Source organism: Panicum virgatum, chromosome 4N (genome assembly GCF_016808335.1).
Source record: "Panicum virgatum strain AP13 chromosome 4N, P.virgatum_v5, whole genome shotgun sequence".
NCBI lineage: Eukaryota > Viridiplantae > Streptophyta > Magnoliopsida > Poales > Poaceae > Panicum > Panicum virgatum.
Window position 1 is genome coordinate 31300208 of NC_053148.1, and position 21609 is coordinate 31321816.

The following is a 21609-nucleotide window of genomic DNA, read 5'->3' on the forward strand; positions in this document are numbered from 1 at the left end:
GCAGCATTGTAATACTCAAAATAACCTCTTTAATCATGCTCTTGAAATTTAATTATCCTGTTGGTTCGAATTAAATTAAAGAGCAACAACTTTAAACATTTGCAGCGGAAACAAGCAAAATAATTCTATATTTAGAAGCATTACTGTATTCATTTTTCTCTCTAAACAATATACATGGTGCAAAAATGAATTGAGAACAAATACTAAACAGATTGATCAAAAGGTCATTGAAGATGCTTCTGAAAAAAAGAAACTAGAAACTTTGTTTATTGTGCCTTCGGCTCGGATAACAAGGCCTTTCTCTGTGCAGTGGACACCAGCGCCCTCCTGGTCCTGTAACCCGAAAAACCGATGACTAGGCGGCCAAAACGGCCAGCGCGCCATTGCTCCTAGGCTAAAAGTAGCCCGCCAGCCACCCAAACACTTTTGGCCGTCGGATCTCATCCAACGGCCGCCAGTCGATTTCGCCAGGGCAAAAACCCGGCGCCGGTGATTCCCCTTGAAACCCTAGGTCATTCTCTATACCCCCTTTCTCTCTCTAGCCGGCACATGGAGCGGCGGCTGGCCATGGTGGCGGGAAAAGGTGGTGGAGCCGCCGCCGAAACCTTCGCCGGCATGCGCACTCGCCCATGTGGGACGGAACTGTCACACGCGTCCAAGAGAGACAGCGGCTGCTCGAACTCGCTCGCATGACGACTGTGGCGTGACGGCAGCTCTGTGGTCTTTCCCTGCGGTGGAGGCTGGCGGCATGGCCCAGGTAAGCCTTGCCGCCTCTTTTCTCTTCCTAGGGTTAGGGTTTGACTCTTTTCTTTGATTTGCATTGAAAAAACTTTCTTTCTCCTTCTAAATCTCTTTCTCTAACTCGATCTAGACCTAGATCTAGGCGACTGATACCATTTTTAGAACTTTAAGATCACTAGGAAGTAGATCAAAGAGGGTATTCATTGATCTTTTCTTTACAAGTTACATGAGATCCTAGATCTACAACAAGAACAGAGAGAGGACACTGAGAGGAAGAAGAGAGAGACCCTCACCGGAGGAGGAGCTTGAACTGTTGGCCATTGTTGGTTCCTTGACGAAGATCTATGCAAGGGCAGCGGTGGCCGGAGTAGAGGTCATCGGGGACTCAGGCGCGGCGGCGGCGGATCTTCCCGTCACTGGCTGCACCCCCTCCGATCGGATTAGGGTTATGTTGGTGGAAATATGGTTCAGGTCAACCTTGTGAATAGTGTGATAGGGCCCGCCAACTGTAGTGGGTTAGGCACCTCCACTCAGGACGCGGATCAAGGATCCAATATGCCATTGGGCCTATTAGTGAAGAGATCAACCTAACAAGGTGAACTGACCAGATGAGATGAACGGCCTCAGGGCGGTGATTTATTCAAAATTTTACCGCCATCCCTTGGCCAGCTCCTACTTTCTTGCTTCGACGTAAAGCTTGCTCATGTTCAACATGTGGTTCCTTTGAATTCACCCGTGAAATCATCTGCACGTCGTCTATAGGAAGATAAGGATGACCGGGTACTGTAGTATACTGAATACTCTGAATCAATTTCATTTCAGCACAAACCCTGAACTTTGAGCCTCTGTTTCTCCAAATTTCACTACTACACAATAAAATTATCCAATAGAAAAGTTCTAGATCTGACATAGGGTTACAATTTTTCTTTCAAGCACAGGTTCAATTCAGCCTCTATCATAGCCAAAAACTGCTCTGAACATGGCTGTTTGCAGCGAGTTAAAACTGAATATCTCTTAACCTGAAACTTGCAGTGCAGTTTTCTCCAATTTCTTCCACTGAACTTCAAAATCTCTTAAAGGAAAAGTTGTCGATTTTAAAATTCTCTACAACTTTTATTTCAATCACTTTTTCATAATTAGTCTCTAAATATCTAAAAATTGCTCTGAACCTTGCTGCATTCATTGGGCTCAGTCAGAATCAGAGATTCAGCTCCTTGAACTCCAAATTCCAAATGTTAACTTACAAATTGTCCAAAAGAAAAGTGGGAGATAATACTTTCTTATACAATTTCCACTACACGCACTTTGTTTGAATCAGGCTCTAACCTATTCAAAATTGGTTCTGAACTGGTATGTACTTCTCAAAACTGCCAGTCTTGGATCCAAGTTTTCTCCAAAATTTATTATTAAACACCAATTTCGTCCAAAACTAAAGTTGTAGAAAGACCATTTATCTACAACATTCATCACAGGCACATCTCTTGATTTAGCTTCTAACTCATTCAAAAATAGCTCTCCATCTTGATGCATAAATCAAACGTAATCTGAATTCAGAGGTTCAGTCTCCCTATTTTACAACAGCAAGCTTTTGATTCCAATTTGCAATTCTATCCAAGTGTTTCCAAGTAGACAAATGGTATCACTCTGTATCCCAAACATCCTTCTACATAGTTGAGCCCTTTTCATCCCACTCATACCTGAGTATTGCTGTTTAAACCTCATTCAGAGATATTCAGCTTTCAGTTTGTTTACTCAAACCAGCCATTTTTAGATCCCTTTTTGGATGCCTTACTGATCTTTTCCTGAATATGAAATGGCACATTTCAGAAGTCCAAACATCTAGCTACACAATGATACTCTTGTTGTCCAATATTTTCACAATAAATCACACTTTGTTTGGCTATAAAGTCCATCACTTTTCACTGAAATTTATGGGCTTAAACATTTTTTGCAAGTTTTGAGCTGATTCTTATATTCTCAAAATTTTGAATGCTTCAAATAAATTCTTGTCATCTTCAAAACACTTAAACCATAGTTCTATTGCAAAGTAGACACTTTGTACTGTATTCTCATGCTAACCAATGCTTGACTTTCTTAGCAACATTTCCAATTATAAGCTGTTAAACATGGTCAAGTAGTCATTTTGTCTTTTGAGGTAACTCCTTAAATTCAATCTCTTTCTTATGGAATTTGAATTACATCTTTGAAACTTGAGAGTCCTTTATCAAAATCTGCTGTTTGACACTCTTTAGAGAGTTTGTGATTCAAACTTTTCAATTTTGGTCAAAATTTGACCAATTTTAACTTAGTTTGACTTTTCTTTATTCTTTTCCTCTCTTTCTCTTATCTCTTCTCCTTTTTTATTTTCTTAACCTTAGTCACTTAGGGTTAATCCATACTCATAATAAGGTGGGTTTTCACAGTGCGGGATATTGATTGCCCATAATTTGATTGTGATTCCGATTGATTTGTCCGGATTTCGATTGATTTGTCCAGACTTCGATTAGAATTTCGATTGACGAACCAAGGAAACATTGCTTGTTTTAGAAATAGTAGTAGAGATAAGGCAATTACGCATGTGCGTTGCTATAGACAGAATTGATGTAAGTATCGGATACATATAGTTGTCCGTTCGTTAATTCGTAGGGATCTGCGTAAATGAGTCGTGGATGGAGAGATGCTCCGACTCGTATATGATGAACTAAGCCTCACCTATCAATAACACACGGACCAAACCAATTTGGTTTAGGTGGAAATCTTAATTGCTTTAGAAATATGTATAAATACCAAATATAATGATTGCTGCCTTAGTCTTTCAAAAGTGTTTATATAGCGTAGAGTTGCTTTTGTATTTTCATATGGGTGAGTATACGTGCATGTACATCTATGTGTAATGTGTGTGTTTAAAAAAAAAAACCCCTCTTATGTGTAATAGAAAAGAGGAGACGGGGAAACACCCCTCGAAAAAGAAAAAAAAAAGAGGAGACGGGGAAACGAAGCCGCCATTGCGGGAGGCGAGGGTTTCCTGCCGGTTGTCGGCTCCGTCTGATGTCGGCGCCGCCTTCTCTCCCCTGATCCCGTCACAGGAAACCCCACTGGAGCCTCTTCTGATTTCAGGTGCGTGATTGGATTTTCATTTCTTCCCCTTGCAGTCTGGGTGGCAACCTACTAGAGGAATCGTTTCTTTGTTCTTTTCGAAGCCATGAATCCATCCATCTAGCGAACCCCTAGGTTGCGTTTACATCGCTTCATTGCTTGCACATGAATCATTAGGCATCCTCGTAAACAGGTTTGGTTTATGCGATTGGTTAGGCGATTTTCGTAAAATACACCAGTTCGGTAGTTGATTTGGCTTGTGAGTTCACTTCGCCTGCAATTTACAAGTCCTTTAGTTGTGTTGTTTCAGCAATTCCAGAGGCTAGGTTCTCAGTTAGTCTTTGCTTAGAGCATGATTGCTGTCTGCTCACTGGTTTTGGCTTTTGAGCCAAATAAATAGGAGGCTGCCTGCATTATTATCTTGACACGCTAAACTTTCAACAGATATATGGAAAAGGTCTCTCAGAACTTCACCTACACATGTATTGACACTTTTTCTGAGTTTTTTTCCAATTGTCATTATGATTATGCTTGCACTTTCATCACTAGATGGAGCGTGCATCCACTCTCTGATCAGCATCCTAGTGAAAAGAACCTGAAAAATGGAATACGGTCCTATACCAATCACTAATTGCGATGGCAAATTCCTTAGTTAAGTTAGTCTTCATCTTCAAGATTCACAGAATGTTAATAGATGTTGAAGTACCTAGTTTTAAGCATCACTATGTATATGTGCTTCTTTATTAGTTTAACTGCTACAATCTTGTTATTGCTGTATATATCCTTTATTCTGAATTTCTGGTTTCCTTAGCTCAAGTCTAGCACTCTGGATATCTGTTGAACCATGAGGTCGCCAAACCAGCACGGCTGTGCCATTTCAGTGGAAGATCTCCCAGAGGCACTTCTTGGAGAGATCATCAAGCGGCTTCCCACAAGTGATCTTAATTCTCTTTCCCTTGTTTCCAAGCGGCTATATACTGTTGAGGCAGAGCTAAGGGATGCTATTTATGTTGGCTGTGGTGTTTGCCCTGTGACAGTGGCCTTGGCATCACTGTGCTCCCGGTTCCGAAATTTGTGCAAAGTGGAGTTAAATTACTCTGGTTGGACGCCCAACCATGGGATGCAGTTGGGAAACCAAGGCCTCCATGTATTTTCATCTTGCTGCCCCTCGCTGACTGATCTCACCTTAAGCTTCTGCTCATACATCGATGACTCAGGTCTTGGTTTTCTGGCATGCTTCAAAAAGCTGATGTTCCTCAGGTTGAAAGCATTCCAACAAATAACTTCAGCTGGTCTTCTCTCGGTAGCTGTTGGTTGCAAGAGTCTATCTGCTCTCCGCCTTATGAGCTGCAAGAATGTACATTCTGTAGAGTGGCTGGAGTACCTTGGCAAGAGTGGATCATTGGAAGAACTCGTAGTAGTGAACTGTGCGAGGATTCGTCAATTCGACCTCCTAACATTTGGTTCAGGATTTATGAAGGTCCAGAAGTTTGAGTTTCAGGATAGCTGTTTGCCACACAGCTTTATTAAGTTTGATGGTCCTTCGTATATGGCAGGCAGCCAGTCTAGATATGACTTCTTGTTGATTTCTTGAAGGATTTGACTTTGGCACTGATCACCACGGAAGAAGAAATAGGACTTTGTTCTCTCCTGAGAAAGTGCAAAGCATTAGAGAACCTTTCCCTTTATTATGTTCTTGGTGTGCATGACAATGACATGATTACGATGGCCCAGAGCAACAGAAACCTTAGAAGCATCTCACTTATGCTGACACCTCAGCACTGTGAAGGTTATGGTTACAGGACAGCATTGACTGATGACAGCCTGAAGGCCCTAGCCCTCTGGTGTCCTATGCTTCAGTCTGTCGAGCTCACATTTTTTGGATGTGAACCTGATTGGCCTGAAATAGGTTTCACACAGGCGGACCTTGTGATGCTAATTTGGTCATGTCCAATTCGTGATCTAAAGCTCGGTGGTGCCAACATCTTTGATGATGAGGGGATGAAGGCCCTCTCATGTGCACGATTCCTAGAATCGCTCAAGCTTGTCTGTTGCTCTGCGATAACTGATGCCGGGATGCACTTCCTTGCACGTAGCCCATCTTTGATCAATCTCACGCTAGAGCTATGTGATGCTTTGACTGATGATGGAATGGTCGAGGTTGTGCGCTCACGGAAGTTAGAGTCTCTGACTATTGAAAAATGTTCTCAGATATCTCTCAAAGCTGTGCAAGAGGCTGCCAAAACTGTTCACTACACTGATGACTGCCCAGGCTTCAAGGAGTGGGTGGAGGGCTGTGTGTATGGATCTCAGGTGTGACCATGCATCTTGCTGTCTGAATTCCCCACAAAATTCTCAGTTCATATGGTGGAAAACTGTGCATCATATTTCCCAACCTGCTTGACCTTCATCCTGTCACTGCTTTTCATTGCTGGATAATATTAGGGTGCAATGTTGAACTTTGGATGTTTTGAAGGCATCTGGCTATTGATAACCATACTAGTAGTGTATTTCTTGTGGTTTTCATGTGTCTTGCGCTTTCGAAATCAACAGGAAGTGGTCCCAAACTCCTAATATTCCCTGTTTACATGCAGATCTTAAGAGCACCTCTTTCAGCCACGAACTCCCAATATTCCCTGTTTACATGAAGATCTTAAGAGTACCACTTTCAGCCACATGATAAAAAAAACATTAAGTTCTGTGGAAATGATCTGGGAGGCAGATATGCCTGGCGTTTTCTCTTGACAGTTGCGATAGATGTTTCTTCATAAATAGTCCAATTCTGGGAAATAGTATTCGCACATGCAAGTGTCGGATATTTTTTAACACTGCTGACATGGCATGAGGCTTTTCTTAATGTTCTTTTATCGATATATAAAATGCTTAAAGTTAATATATTGGTGAACGGAGTTGATTGCTTCAACTTGGAGTGATTCACAGGAAAGTTTCACCCCTGAACTGACATGGTAAATTTCTGATAATCTCGATGCTTGTTCCTTGGAGGACACAAACTTGCGGACTGGTCAGATTTTGTATTGTGACTCTACAGCAGGCTGAATTCAGGCACAACACTCACTAGCGGAAATTCAGTATTAGTGACTTCATTCATATACGTTACTAACACGTACAGTCCAGATGAAACCGGGGGCTGTTAGAGATCACATGTGGGACTAGAAGTCTAAGTATCACACAAGAATAGGCTGTGCACGTGGCCTAAAAGAAATCATAAGAAAAAATCGTATTTTGGAAATCATATATCCAAATCAAAATACAACTGAACCATTTTGTTTCTTACGGTGAAATCTATAAAATAAGACCACACTTGAATATGTTTGTTTCTTAGGACCGCACCATTTTGGAACAATTTTTGAATGCGGGAACAACTTTAGGCCGTGTTTAGATCAGGTGGTGTGTAAACGCAAAAAATTTTGCATGGGAATCTTCCCAATTTGAAGTACTAAATGAAGTCTATTTACAAAACTTTTTGTACAGATGGGTTGTAAATCGCGAGACGAATCTAATGATGCTAATTAATCCATGATTAATCAATAATTAGTGGATGGTTACTGTAGCATTACTATTGTAAATTATGGATTAAGTAGGCTCATTAGATGCGTCTCGCGATTTACAGCCCAACCATGCAAAAAATTTTGTAAATAGACTTCATTTAGTACTTTAAATTAGCATGATTATTTTTCACTTTAATGCGTTTACGGTCTTTTTTGCGTTTACGGGGTGAGATCTAAACACACCCTTAGTGTGAAGTTAAATAATTATTTTAATAAATAATAACATAAAAAGGTTCCGTCTTGTGTGGTGCATCAACTCCCGGCGCGTGACCTGGATTATTTCCGATGAAACCCACAGGTCGACTGGAGAAATGAAGTAAAAACCTCGAATTCCTACTTTAGTACCGTGTACATGGGGCCATGGGCCGCAATACCGCATGTGTCTTGGATATGCTACAGGGCCGTAAGACCAGAGTAATATGGCCATGCCACGCAGGCCCATTAAATGTTTCCGTCCATGTCATAACGGAGTAACGGTGATAGGCCTCCGTGTCAAAAAAAAAATGGTCCGCTCAAAAAAAAAAGACGGTGATAGAGGTGCCATTCTGTAAAAAAGAAATAGTGATCAGAGACTCGGACCTTTTGCATAAAAGCATCTCCAAGAGACTCTTCTTTGTTTACTCTATTTGTTTCTTCATAGAGATTTCTCTCCATATTGAACATTTCACTCAAACAGACTCTTCATTTTTCACACTCCAAATCTCAACTACTACAATCAATTCTACCTCTGCACGTGGGGCCCATACTCGGCCAATCAATTTAGCTAGTCAGTCTAGCTAGCCAAATTTGACTAGCGAGTAGACCAATTTGGAGAACCAGATAATGGACAGCCATCCTGTTGAAGAGCTATTTTGGTGTTTGAGTAGCCAAAATGTAGCTAGTTGAGCTATTTAGCTATAATGCTCAGAACTCAATCGTGTTTGGCTTCACTTCTCGCAACAAAACATTTTCACCGTTTCATCTAAGTTTTACAAGTTCTATTAATCCACAAGATCGCCGATGTGATCGCTCGCCTAATCCATATATGCCTTGTCTCCCTTTCGTTCAACCAGCAGGTCCTTGTCATAGCACACCAACATCATCCCTGACACCTGTATGCTCCGATAAAAATATGCTTCTGAATTTTCCAAAGTACTAATAGGAGGAACAGTCGCTATGGGAACCACCGGTGAAGCGTTCGTTAAGGCCACACTCAGCTTTCAGGCACACCAACCCCAATCAGCAGAGCACGCTCCATCTCAGGCAGAAAAGCTGAGCTTGAAGTGGCGCTCACCTCTCATCTCAGGCAGCGTGCCGGCGTACGCAATCAGGCGGCATAAAGAATCCCTCCACCCGAGCTGAGTTCTTCCGACAAGTCCATCCGATCCGACGCCGCCCTCCACTTCCAGTCCGGCGCAAGCGCAACACAATGCAACTCGCGATGTCACCGGACAGCCTCCTCCTCTTCTGCTCCGTCGCGGCGTCGGCGGCCGCCGCCTTCGCCCTCGTCTCGCTGTACAGGCACCTCGCGCACCGGCGAGCCCAGCCCTCCGCGGACGACGGGCTCGTCGCCCTGGCGCTGGCGGCCGCGGCGGCGGCTGGAGGCGATGGCTCGGAGGATGAGCTCCTGCCGCTGAGCGCCGCGGCGGCGGGGCTCCCCGCTTTCATGTACAACCGGCTGGTCAAGCACAGCGGCAAGGGCGCCGGCTCGACCGAGTGCGCGGTCTGCCTCGGCGCCATCCAGGTCGGCGCCATGGTGAAGCTGCTGCCCGCCTGCGGCCATGTCTACCACCGCGACTGCATCGACCTGTGGCTGTCGTCGCGCTCCACGTGCCCGCTCTGCCGGCGCAGGGTTGGCGACGCCGCGCCCTGCCAGGAGCCAAGCCGCCAGCTCGCCCAACCTTCCCCAGCATAGACCGTCTTCAGTTCTTCAGACCTGCAATCAATGTTTCTACTAGGGTCTTTTTCGCTCCCTGCTTTGAGCTTTATGAGCAGGATGCGTACATGCTGTACATATTGTGGATAATGGTACGCTCAAGCAAATGTGCATACAGGATTTCACTGCGAACTCGAGCATGTTGACATCTCAATTGTTCAGGATTCATGAATTGTTTTCAGAGCAGAGAATGCTTTCCAGTGTCAGCATGTACACTGTGGACGCGGTGAAAGACAAGACACCAGGTCAAAGAAATCACCAACAATGCTATAATGAATCCACGATTAACACAAAAGGCCAGTCAAAGCAGAACTGGAGGAACTAAATGAAACCAAGGAGGCGCGGAGATCCCTTTTTATCTTCCCTCTTCCGCAGCCTCCCAAAGCAAAGCAGCAGCTATAAAGAAAACCAATTGCATTCCAGAAGCTTCATAGTTCATCATACTTGCAAACAAGATTTTAAGAAAACTCGTCACAAATGTGTGACAAACAAAAGAATTAATGATAAAGAGATATGTGAGAGCCACGACCAGGAGTTGGGTTTCCACGAAGAATTGTAACCTAATTCTGTACCACTGGAACCGTAGGTTGTTGTTCCTGTGAAGCTGCCATTTTTGGGGGAAGTGCTGCAAAAAATTATGAACTTGAATTTGGATATGAATTATTAACATGAAAGTCTCACAAAAACAGGTTCAACAAAAAGAGAATTCAGATATTGAATTATTAACATGAAACTTTAGCAGTCCCAATTTCTACAGGCAGTGGGCAGAGTAGAGAAGTTCAAAATACCAGCTAAGTATATCCAATAATAATCTACAAAGAAAAGGTTATCTTCTTCCTTGCAACAAATAATGCTTCAGTCAAATATTTACATTATTTGAAAGAAATCAACACTAACTAGTGTAGATGGCTAAAGATTGTTGTAGAGTGACAGCCAATGCCTCACAAATTTTATCAAATACGTACACGTATCTACAGGCATCTGTCAGTTAAAGGGTTTATAAACTATAAATTATATTGAACTGCTGGAGGATATCAATTTTTCAAACCACAACAATGTTCTGGTGATCTTGCAGAAAAGAACAAGCAATATATACTTGGCTAGAACTACAAGAAACTTTTACCAGATATGTGCCCAAAGGCCAAAATGCTTCTGATTGGAAGAACATTTACCAAAAAGAAGCAATTATCTTGCAATCCACAATCATTGGAACAGTGTAAACTGTACAGTGGAGTATATGGCAGAATAATTCATAAGTAATACTTTTAACCAGGGAACTCATATGCTCAAGTGAGTTTTTGTTGTCGACACATTTGTTGGCAAGCACTACCACCGGCGCAACAAGCGGCAACAGGCGCAACAGCAAGGTGGCTAGCGCAGGCTTAAGGTGCTGTTTTCACGGGAGAAGCTAGGAGTTTGTTTCCGCATTAGTAGGAGGTTGTTAGCAGGTTGTTAGTAGCTAGCTTGATCGGGACCTAATCTATAAAGGTCACCGCCTAGCTTGTAATCAGGATCATCGAAGAATAAAGCTCTCCCGCATTGGGTGCGAGCTGGCTTCGGTCACGGCCGAGGAACCTGTCCTCGCCGGTGACGAAGACAGCCCGGCGCCCGTCCACTCCTCGCGTTACGTCCTGCGCTCTCTTCCCTAATCCCAGCTGCTTCTACGTTCCCCTCTGCGCACTCCACGCCGGCCACGCTGTACCAAATTGGTATCAGAGACCAGTCGTGGGGCATCACCTACCATGGTCGGCCCCGTCAATCCTGACGGCGATCGCTTGGCTTCCGTGGATGACAAACTGGATCGCCTCCTCGCCCAGATGGCAACGGTGAACACCCGCCTTGACGCCCACGACCGTCGCATCGCCCGCACCGAGAAGTTCAAGCAAGGCGATCCAGACGACGAGAAGGATGACGGCCTCCGCTCGCCCAAACGTTACCACGATCAGCGCCGCGGCAGCGGCGGTAGCGGCAGTGGCGACGGTGGCAGCAGCGGCAACGACTCGGACGCCGGCGGCGGCTTCCGTCGGGGTCGTCACGGTCGCCGTGATGACGACTGGCGGCGCCCGCGCCAACCCAAGCGCACCTTTCCCCACTTCGACGGCGAGACGGATCCGTTGCCGTGGATCAACAAGTGCGAGCACTTCTTCCAGGGGTACCGCACCATGGAGGAGGAGAAGGTCTGGACTGCGTCCCTGCACCTCGACGGCGCGGCGGCAGAGTGGTACTTCCAGCTCGAGCACGACGTCGGCGTGCCGTCCTGGGCACGGTTCGTGGAGTACATCAACCTCCGGTTCGGGCCGCTCATCCGCTCCAACTCCCTCGGCGAGCTGACCAATCTCCGTCGCTCTGGCTCGGTTGAGGAGTACCAGCGCCGCTTCCTTGCCCTCCTGTGCCGCTGTACTGATCTGACCATGCAACACCAGATTGATCTGTTCACTGCAGGCCTAGGGCAACCGCTCTCCTCCGACGTCGAGTTGCAGCGCCCCAGCAATCTCCAGATGGCCATGAGCCTGGCGCGCGCATACGAGCGTCGGGGCCTCGAGGCGGCCGCGGTCGGAGTCGCTCGCACGCCGGCCCAGACGCGGACGCCATCTGGCCCGGGCCACCACGTTCTGGCGCTTCCCGCGCCCGGGGGCGCGACCAAGCCCGACGAACCGCCGCGTCCGCGGTTCCGACGCCTCTCGCCGGAGATCGCCGAGAAGCGGGCGAGCGGGCAATGCTACTTCTGCCCCGAGAAGTTCACCAAGGACCACAAATGCGCCGCAAAAGGCGTGTTCCTCTTGGAGATCTCTGACGAGGAGACGCCTACTGACGCTGATGCCGACCTGGGCGTCTCGCTCGCGGCGCTCACGGGCATCGCGACGCCACCCGACGCCCAGTTCACCATGAAGCTCCGGGTTCGCGTCCGCGACGTCGATCTGGTCGCTCTCGTCGACACCGGCTCTATGCACACCTTCATCCACGATGAGGTGGCCCAACGCCTGGGGCTCGCCGTCACCCGGCGACCGGGGTTGACGGTCAAGGTCGCCAACGGCGACCGGGGTTGACGGTCAAGGTCGCCAACGGCGACCGTGTGCCAAGCCAGGGTGTCTGTCGTGCGACACCGGTGGTCATCGACGGAGTCCCCTTCGACGTCGACTGCTACACACTCGCGCTGGATAGCTTCGACGTTATCTTGGGCGTCCAGTGGCTCCGCACCCTCGGCCCGATCACGTGGGACCTCAACAAGCTCACCATGGCCATCTGGCGAGACGGCCGCAGCATCGTGTGGCGTGGCGTGGGCAGCCCCGGCCCCTGCGTCAATGCCCTGGAGAACCCGCGCGACGTCCTCGACAGCCTGCTTGGCCAGTACGCCGATGTGTTCGCCGTGCCGCGGGGCCTCCCGCCGCAACGCCGCCACGACCACCGGATACATCTTCTTCCGGGCACGGCGCCGATCGCCGTCCGGCCGTACCGCTACCCCCAGCTCCTCAAGGATGAGCTGGAACGCCAGTGCGAGGACATGCTCGCCCAAGGGATCATCCGGGAGTCCACGTCGCCATTCTCCTCCCCGGTGCTCCTCGTCAAGAAGCCGGACGAGACGTGGCGTTTCTGTGTCGATTACCGCGCTCTCAACGAGCACACGGTAAAAGACAAGTTCTCCATCCCGGTCAGTGACGAGCTCTTCGACGAGCTCAAAGGGGCGCGCTTCTTCAGCAAGATCGACTTGCGCAGTGGCTACTTCCAGGTGCGCATGCACCCCGCCGACGTCGAGAAGATGGCCTTCGGCACCCACCATGGCCACTTCGAGTTCTTGGTCATGGCGTTCGGCCTGACGAACGCACCGTCCACCTTCCAAGCAATGATGAATGACGTCCTCAAGCCCTTTCTCCGCCGCTTTGTACTCGTGTTTTTTGATGACATATTGATTTATAGTGCATCATGGGCAGAACATTTGCAGCATGTCAAGGCGGTGCTCCAACAGCTCCGAGCGCACCAGCTATTCGCGAAGCAATCCAAGTGCTCCTTCGGTGCAGAGTCGGTGGCATACCTAGGCCATATTGTCACAGCTCAGGGTGTGGCCATGGACCCCAGCAAGATTGAAGCAGTCGAGGCCTGGCCGCGTCCCCGCACCGTGCGGGCACTCCGGGGCTTCCTCGGGCTGACCGGCTACTACCGCAAGTTCATCGCGAACTACGGCGCCGTGGCGGAGCCGCTCACGGCACTCCTCAAGCGGGAGGCGTTCCGGTGGTCCGACGATGCCGAACGCGCCTTCCTCGACCTCAAGCGGGCGCTCTCGTCGGCGCCGCTACTCCAGCTGCCCGATTTCTCCAAGCGCTTCACCGTCGACTGCGACGCGTCCGGGGCGGGATTTGGTGCGGTGCTGCACCAGGGCGACGGCGCGCTGGCGTTCTTCAGCCGGGCGGTGGCGCCACAGCACGCCAAGCCGCCGGCGTATGAGCGCGAGCTCATTGGCTTGGTGAAGGCCGTCCGACACTGGCGGCCATACTTGTGGGGTCGCCCGTTCACGGTCCGCACCGACCACTGGAGTCTCAAGTACATCCTCGACCAGCGCCTCACCACCATACCACAACACACCTGGGTCTCCAAGCTATTCGGCCATGACATCACGGTGGAGTACAGGCCGGGCAAGCAAAATGCGGCGGCTGATGCGCTGTCCCGCCGCGATGAAGAGGCCTTGGCGGTTCACGCTATGTCCATGCCGGCGTTCTCGGCGTACGATGAGCTGAAGGCGGAGGTGGCTGCCAGCCCGTTCGCCCAGGGCCTCTTGGCGCAGGTCGCGGCCGGCTCGGCGCCGGACGGGTGGTCCACGGCAGATGACCTGTTGCTGTTCCGGGGGAAGATCTTTGTGCCGGATGACTCCTCCTTGTGGCAGCGTCTCCTGGCCGAGGCGCACGAGATGGGGCACGAGGGAGTCGAAAAGACAGCACACCGCCTGCGAGCCTCCTTCTACAACGCACATCTGCTGCGGCGCGTGCGCGACTTCGTTCGCAGCTGTGCGGTGTGTCAGTGCAACAAGTCGGAGCACCTGCACCCGGCCGGGCTCCTTCAACCTCTCCCGGTGCCGCACGAGGTCTGGAGCGACATTGCCATGGACTTCGTGGAAGGTTTTCCCAAGGTGGGCGGGAAGTCGGTGGTCCTCACGGTAGTGGACCGCTTCTCCAAGTTCGCCCATTTCATTGCGCTCGGCCACCCCTACACCGCGGCGTCTGTGGCGCGGGCGTTCTTCACCGACATCGTGCGCCTCCACGGCTTCCCGACGTCCATCGTCAGCGACCGCGACCCGGTCTTCACCAGCAACTTCTGGGCTGAACTATTCCGTCTCGCCGGCGTCAAGCTGCTCATGAGCTCCGCGTTCCACCCACAGACGGATGGGCAGTCCGAGGTGACTAATCGCACGATCGGCATGTATTTGCGGTGTTTGGCAGGAGATCGGCCGCGTTCATGGCTCCAGTGGCTTCCCTGGGCGGAGTTATGCTTCAACTCTTCGTACCAAACGGCCCTGCGCGCCACGCCATTCCAGGTCGTTTACGGCCGCCCCCCACCGGCTCTACTTCGCTACTCGCCGGGGTTGGCTCGGGTGGCCGCCGTTGATCGCCAGCTCCGGGATCGCGACGAGTTCTTGCAGGAGATACGGGAACGTCTCCTCCTCGCACAGGATGTCATGAAGGCGCGGCATGACAAGCACCGGCGCGACGTTGAGTTCGTTGTGGGTGAGTGGGCGTGGCTGCGCCTGCATCACAGGGCGGCGTCTAGCATCACGACCAGTCGCCCAACAAAACTGGCCCAACGCTTCTACGGGCCGTTCCAAGTGGTGGAGCGCGTCGGGACCGTGGCCTATCGGTTGCAGCTGCCGGCCAATGCCAAGATACACGATATCTTCCACGTCGGCCTCCTCAAGAAATTCGAGGGCACGCCGCCGACGTCAGTTCCGCCGCTGCCACCGTTGGTGCATGGCCGCGTGCTGCCTACTCCGGAGAAGGTCATCTGCGCCAAGTTGAACCGTGGCGTGTGGCAGCTGCTGGTGCACTGGGTGGGTCGCCCTGATGCAGATGCTTCGTGGGAGCCGTTAAAGGATTTCGTCAAGCTCTACCCTCAGTGGCAGCTCGAGGACGAGCTGTTCCGTGGGGAGGGAGGAAATGTTGTCGACGCATTTGTTGGCAAGCACTACCACCGGCGCAACAAGCGGCAACAGGCGCAACAGCAAGGTGGCTAGCGCAGGCTTCAGGTGCTGTTTTCACGGGAGAAGCTAGGAGTTTGTTTCCGCATTAGTAGGAGGTTGTTAGCAGGTTGTTAGTAGCTAGCTTGATCGGGACCTAATCTATAAAGGTCACCGCCTAGCTTGTAATCAGGATCATCGAAGAATAAAGCTCTCCCGCATTGGGTGCGAGCTGGCTTCGGTCACGGCCGAGGAACCTGTCCTCGCCGGTGACGAAGACAGCCCGGCGCCCGTCCACTCCTCGCGTTACGTCCTGCGCTCTCTTCCCCAATCCCAGCTGCTTCTATGTTCCCCTCTGCGCACTCCACGCCGGCCACGCTGTACCAGTTTTATAGTAAGACTTTTAACCTGGGACAGAAACTAGATCTATTGTGAATAACATAACCCCACACCCCCACCCACACATCCCTCGCCCTAATTGCCCAACCTCCCTAATGCAGTGGTGGCACTCTTGAAGTCCAGAAGCAAAGGAATGTACTTTGTCCTACATGTAGATAACTATAGACTAGGTGGTTTGGGCTGCTTCTGGGATGACAAGATCATGGTGAGTAATACTGGAAGTGTCCAGACAGTTAAAACCGTAAGATGTTAGTAGACACACCATGAAAAGTATTTTTCAAATATTGAATTATGTTACTTTGAAATGATTTTATAGGAATTGCTGATCAAAATTTCACCTTTTAGGCCGTATCGATGTCCTAGATTATTTTGAAGCAGAGGGGATATTTGGTTGGTATGATTTTGAAGCGCTCCATTTTTTTAACAGGTTGGTAGGAACAGAGATTGCTTGGTTTGCAAATGATAGGCACCATCAGTCTGGCAACGTGTATTAATGTTGCCAAGTTTAAAATTATTGAACCATTGGGTCAGATTTGTCAAACACGTACACAGGTGACTGATAACTGATTAAGGTCCTCCTCGAATGATTGAGTGGCCAGAAAAAATATTCAGTTTCACAGCGAAAATTTGTTCACAGATACAACTAATTGACCAGAAAACCTCCATCCTAATGAATAACATATTCAGGTTATTCCACCAAGATCTTAAGTTAAGACTGTAAAGTTTCCACACCCTAATTAGTTGGGTACTAAATTATTATCCCACTCTAAAGGTACTTGTTGCAGTTTGCAATTACTGAGGCAGTGAATTATCTATTAGTACTTCCTCAAATACCGGGTACTAGAAATGGATCTCTGCTGCTGCTCGCACAGTGAGGCACCTTGTACAGGTGCGTAGCAATTTAGCATCAGCCCTGCTGTTCGGTAAGCACATGATATATCAATCCCTAGTTAGATCGTAGAGGAATGGATCCATATATAAATTCAAGGAGCTACCCATTAGGATTTGCAAAGCTGTAACTTTCAGAGCTTGATTTAACCAATTTTCTGTCTGCAGTATAACATCTCTCTAGGAAAACAATTAAGGCTCTGTTTCTTTCATCTTTAGGCTTGTGGATTTACGATCACAAGCTCAAACAAACAAGCAGCTTCTCCCCCTGGATTGTAACAATCCACAAGCCACAATCATAACCAAATAGCAGCTCTGACCTCTGAGGCACACATTTCCATTAAGGTTTGCTCACTATTTATTTTCCTTTTTATTTTTTTCCCTTTCCTTTTCTTGTCTTATTTTTTCTTTTCTTTTTTGTTTTCTTGAGCACCAAACATCTGGAGTTTTCACATTAGCATTATTCTGCATTACTAAGACTGAGAACTGAGAACCACCTTAACAAGTCATGTGAAAAAGTCACAAACTTGATAAATGTAATTAGGGATTTCAAAATAGAAAAGTAGTATTACTTTCACTGGTGAAAGCCCACTTTTCAACCTTGAACTAATGCTTTGGTCAATTTTAAAACTAACATCAAAATTGCTCATAGAACCTAGACTGATTTTCTTGATGGTTTTGACCAAAACAGCAGCATGATATGTAGTATTTTAATAACATATAACCTGATAGCATCCTAATCACCACATGCACATTAAAAAAAAGTAGCTGCTACGTGCTATGCATGTACTAGTGATCGTATTTGTAAAAATGGCAAAATAAAAACAATCATAAAACCACCATAGGGGAGGGGTTAGGGTTGAAAACAGCTCGTGATAAATGAATGGTTTTGAAGCTGAGAGTTGAAATAAGACTGCCCATTGCTCAAGGTTGAAAAGCATTTTCCTTTCAACACACTTGTGCATTTGCTAACATTTGGTGGTTCTTCAGATGCATTCTCCACTAGAGATACATATCCCATCATGAACAATATCATACAGGATGGCTGTGGCAGCCTGGCAGGTCAATGATTATTTGAACAGTAGTATTCATATTGTTATATGGTTCATCTTAGGCTCACCGCTCATCACTATAGTTTATCAATTTCAAGGTGTACTGATGCCTGAAGGTTGGTGATGTGCTGTGCATACATTGCTCCTAATTCATTTTATTTTTATGTTATTGTCATGCTTGTGCCAGATCAAAGATTCCAAGCTTTAGGATACTCCACAGTAGCTTATATAAACGCGGATTACTGACCTGGAAGGAAACACGCAGCTTCCATAACCTGCAAACCAAGCGGTAGCACCGACAACTTAACAGTTAGTTGCACATTTCTGTAGAAAGAGCAGAATCCAACAACAAAGAATAGAACTACACTAAAAAAAAAGATTCAAATCCGAGGATGCTGCGTCGGCGAGATTCCGGGCGCTTACTGGGGTTCAGTGCGGTGAGCGCGGCGGCGCCGGAGAAGTCGCAGGCGGCGGGGCTGGCGCCGCCGCCGGCGCGGAGGAAGTAGTCGTTGAAGGCGTAGGAGGCGTGGCGCTGGAGGTCGGGCGGATTGTAGCAGGCGCCGCCCTGCTGGATGGCGGCGCAGTCGGCGCGGCCGCCGTCGGCGCTGCACGCCCAGTCGATGGCGCTCTGCAGCGCGCCGTCCTCGGCGTTGTTCTTGGCCACGCACCACAGCTGACCCCCGCCGCTCACCCCGACCGCCGCCCCCGCGGCGGACGCGCGCGGGGCGAGGAGCAGGAGGATGGGGGCGAGGACCAGGAGGCGGAGCGGGGAGGGCGCCGGCATTGGGTGCGCCAGGGCGGCGGCGATTCGGGGAGAATCGGAGGAGGATTCAAATGCTACCCGTTGCGGGACAGAGGCCGACAGCACAGGTCGGGAGGTGAGCTGGTGACTGGTGAGGTATGTTCAGTACAGTGTTCGGTGTGAACTGGTGATGTCGTAGTGGAAATTTGGAATGTGCGCGAGCGCGTCTTTCGCTTCATCTCCGGCTTTCCAGTGGGCACCGCCGCACCGGAACTGCGAATGCGCTGTGGTTCTTTCTTTAAAACATTCTTTTTTCAGGTGCTTTTTCCTCTTTTTAGGCATAACATGAACAGTATTTTTTCTTAGGACAAGTATACTGACGCTGCATGTAAGCAAGGAGAGAATATTGTGAGAGTATTAGCATTAATTATTTTAATTGAAGTCTATTCATTCCCAGTTGTGAGATCATATTAGCATTAATTATTTCAAGCAAGCAAGCAATCCTTCGTGCTTTCTGCCTCCCGTCAATTTTCATTCGTCCGTCATATTCTCATTCTCACACGTTTACTGGTAATTGGAATCAAATTCTAATCTAATTGTTGTAACATAAGAAAAATTCAATCCACCCCAAACCGGCCTCCGGACATAAAGAAGAAGCCAGAAGAAAACCACATCTACGCGAGGTCCAAGGTCAGACATGTTTAATCGATATGTGCTTCGTCCTTTTTGTACCGCAAAGCAAACCGCGCTTCGTCCTTTTTGTACAGCAAAGCAAACCGAGAGAAGAGAGTTAAACATATTTCCTCAACCGAGATTGATTATCGACGCGCTAGGTGAACATCGTTGTTTATAATGTGCTCAACGCCGAGCCCGTGGAGACTGAAGCGCAAGTGATGGTCATGCCGGGGGTGATGCAGATGAGTGTTGGCCAATATAGTTAATATAGTTGGTAAATGGGCTGGACTAAATGGGCGGCTTAAAGTACGGTCTGACATGATTGTAATAGTGCTCGAGCCGACTCAGCATGATTGTACGAGCTATGCCTGGGCCACCATCATGGACCTGTAGTGCTGGTTTGGGCATGGTCCAACTAAAAGCCCGGTTCGATAGCTATCCATTAACGGCCCATAATCTATCATCTCTAGGTCCAACTAAAAGCCCGGTTCGATAGCTATCCATTAACGGCCCATAATCTATCATCTCTATATCTAATCTCTCCAACTGTAATTTTCACCAACCTTTCTTCCTATCTAGCTGGCACCAGTGACTAGCTTCATCTATCTTTCTTCTCTCTCCCCATTGTGCCGATACCGCACCGCCGCTGACCTACGCGCGCCGTAGCCGCTGCACTGCAGCCGGTCTCCCTGAGCGCCGGCTAGTCTCCCCGCGCGTCGTCACCATAGCGTGCCACAGGCTTCATGCATTTCTACCCCGCTCCCTTACCCTCTCCATTTTCCTCCATGTTGCCGTCACCCTCCTGAACGCCGCCAGCCTCCGACCTCCGCTTCAGCCTCGTCGTGCCTCCGGCGTTCGGCCTCTCGTCACGCCTCCCTCCGCTTCGACCGCCGCTTCTCTAGGCTTGTCACGCCACCCTCCACTTCGATCACCCCCCCATCCAGCCTACCTTAGCTCCGGAAACCACCACTTCGGCTTCGCCGGGCCTCCCCTTTGGTGGCCTGCCCTCCCACCAGCCGCCCGCTCGGCTCCTCCACCCTAGCCTCTTGTGGGCACACAGGCCGGCACAACCCTGTCGGACACGTCTGGGCGGCACGACATGATTCCGTTGCCATCATGCCGTGCCTGGGCCAGTAGCGTGGCACGTTGGGTGGTCCGGCTTGTCACGATCGACAAACTGATCAGACTAGATAGTCCCGAGCCGTATCATGTCTGGGCCGAGCAGGTCTAAGGTCAGATCGGGCCGGGCGGCCCATTAGGCCAACTATAGTGGCCGAGTGAGTTGAGGGCGAGTCGAGGAGGCAACAACGGCAGCAACAGGGACCTGCAACAACTGTGGCTCCAATGAAGGCTGCAGTGGAGAGTGCTGCAGCCTGCAGTGGAGAGGGGCGAGCTTGGCCACGCCAGTACACCACGAACCACGCGTCAGTTAGCGTGTGCACCTGCTCGCCAAATCTATTCATCGTGCGCACGATATTTGGGCGGCGCATCGCAGAAGCCCCCTCTCCTATTCATCTTCTTCCTCCAGACAGGGTAGGGGGTGGGGGCGGGAATGGGTGGTTGGTGGGTGGAGCGGCCGTCGGCGAGGTCGCCGGCGGCCTTATGATCCAGATTGCTGGGGGTGGGGTAGCTTCATGGTCGCAGGTCATAGAGGAGGGGGTCGGGGGGGGCGACGGTTCGGCCGGCGGAGGGCGTGGCAGCGCGGGAGCGCCGCCGGCCGGCCGGGGGCTGGATTGCCGGTGGGCAGTGCCGGCGGCGGGGGCGAGGAGAAGACGGCGGTGCGCGACGACGAGCTAGGTTAGGGAGGGCGGCGGCGGAGACGCCGGGGGCGGCGTCGGAGCCCGGAAGGCGGGGGAGCAAGGCTGGAGGAGCACGGCGGCCCTTCTGCGATGGGAATCCTTCCCATCGCACCTATGATGAATAGAAGCCCCCCACCTGCCGGCATGCGGGCGAGGAGCATGTAAGGAAGCATGCTTGTCGTGGATTGGGGCATCAGTTTCCATTCCACTGCTAAATCTCTTCATATTCCAAAGAGGGGTGAAAAGTTGGAGGTGATTTGAAGGTCGTTTTGATCAAGAAAAGAGGGGTAAAAATCATAAGTTTCTGTTCATGCGAGTTAATTAACAGACTTATGCTAAGACCAAAAAAGTGGAGGATAAAAACAGGGTCAAAGAAGGAGTTTGAACTTTTAGAACTACAAAATTGCTCTCTTTCGGGGGCCATACAACTATGCAAGCAATTTACCCATCTCTATATACAATTCTTGGAACAAAAGAAGGCCAACCAACGTGGCCACGTCGCCGGCGATTCTCGACCGTCGGATCGGTTAGGTGGACGCTCTCCTATAGCGCCTCCACCGCGCGCGCCCCGTT

The 21609-nt window shown here is 49.5% G+C and overlaps 2 protein-coding genes and 1 pseudogene across 3 annotated transcripts; 2 read left to right on the top strand and 1 right to left on the bottom strand.

The window, feature by feature from the left end:
* Window positions 1-3685: 3685 nt before the first annotated feature.
* LOC120670989 lies at window positions 3686-6456 on the top strand (annotated as a pseudogene). The gene is made up of 2 exons (XR_005673462.1): window positions 3686-3858; window positions 4649-6456. The product of XR_005673462.1 is annotated as an F-box/LRR-repeat protein 14-like (transcript).
* Window positions 6457-8584: 2128 nt separating this feature from the next.
* LOC120670220 (RING-H2 finger protein ATL39-like) lies at window positions 8585-9450 on the top strand. The gene has a single exon (XM_039950284.1). It carries the CDS (start codon window positions 8815-8817, stop codon window positions 9298-9300), a length of 486 nt encoding a protein of 161 aa, XP_039806218.1. The 5' UTR covers window positions 8585-8814; the 3' UTR covers window positions 9301-9450.
* A 43-nt stretch (window positions 9451-9493) lies between these two features.
* LOC120670219 (PLASMODESMATA CALLOSE-BINDING PROTEIN 5-like) lies at window positions 9494-18752 on the bottom strand. The gene is made up of 3 exons (XM_039950282.1): window positions 18244-18752; window positions 18068-18095; window positions 9494-9946 (listed from the first exon to the last, which is right to left on the bottom strand). Exons 1-3 carry the CDS (start codon window positions 18602-18604, stop codon window positions 9793-9795), a joined length of 543 nt encoding a protein of 180 aa, XP_039806216.1. The 5' UTR covers window positions 18605-18752; the 3' UTR covers window positions 9494-9792.
* Between the last annotated feature and the right edge of the window lie 2857 nt (window positions 18753-21609).

Coding starts and splice junctions, on each gene's coding strand:
- LOC120670220 (XM_039950284.1), top strand. CDS start 8,815: ATGCAACTCGCGATGTCACCGGACAGCCTCCTCCTCTTCTGCTCCGTC.
- LOC120670219 (XM_039950282.1), bottom strand. CDS start 18,604: ATGCCGGCGCCCTCCCCGCTCCGCCTCCTGGTCCTCGCCCCCATCCTC. Junction 18,096..18,243: donor GCTCACCGCACTGAACCCCA/GTAAGCGCCCGG, acceptor CTTGGTTTGCAG/GTTATGGAAGCTGCGTGTTT. Junction 9,947..18,067: donor AGCTGCGTGTTTCCTTCCAG/GTCAGTAATCCG, acceptor AATTTTTTGCAG/CACTTCCCCCAAAAATGGCA.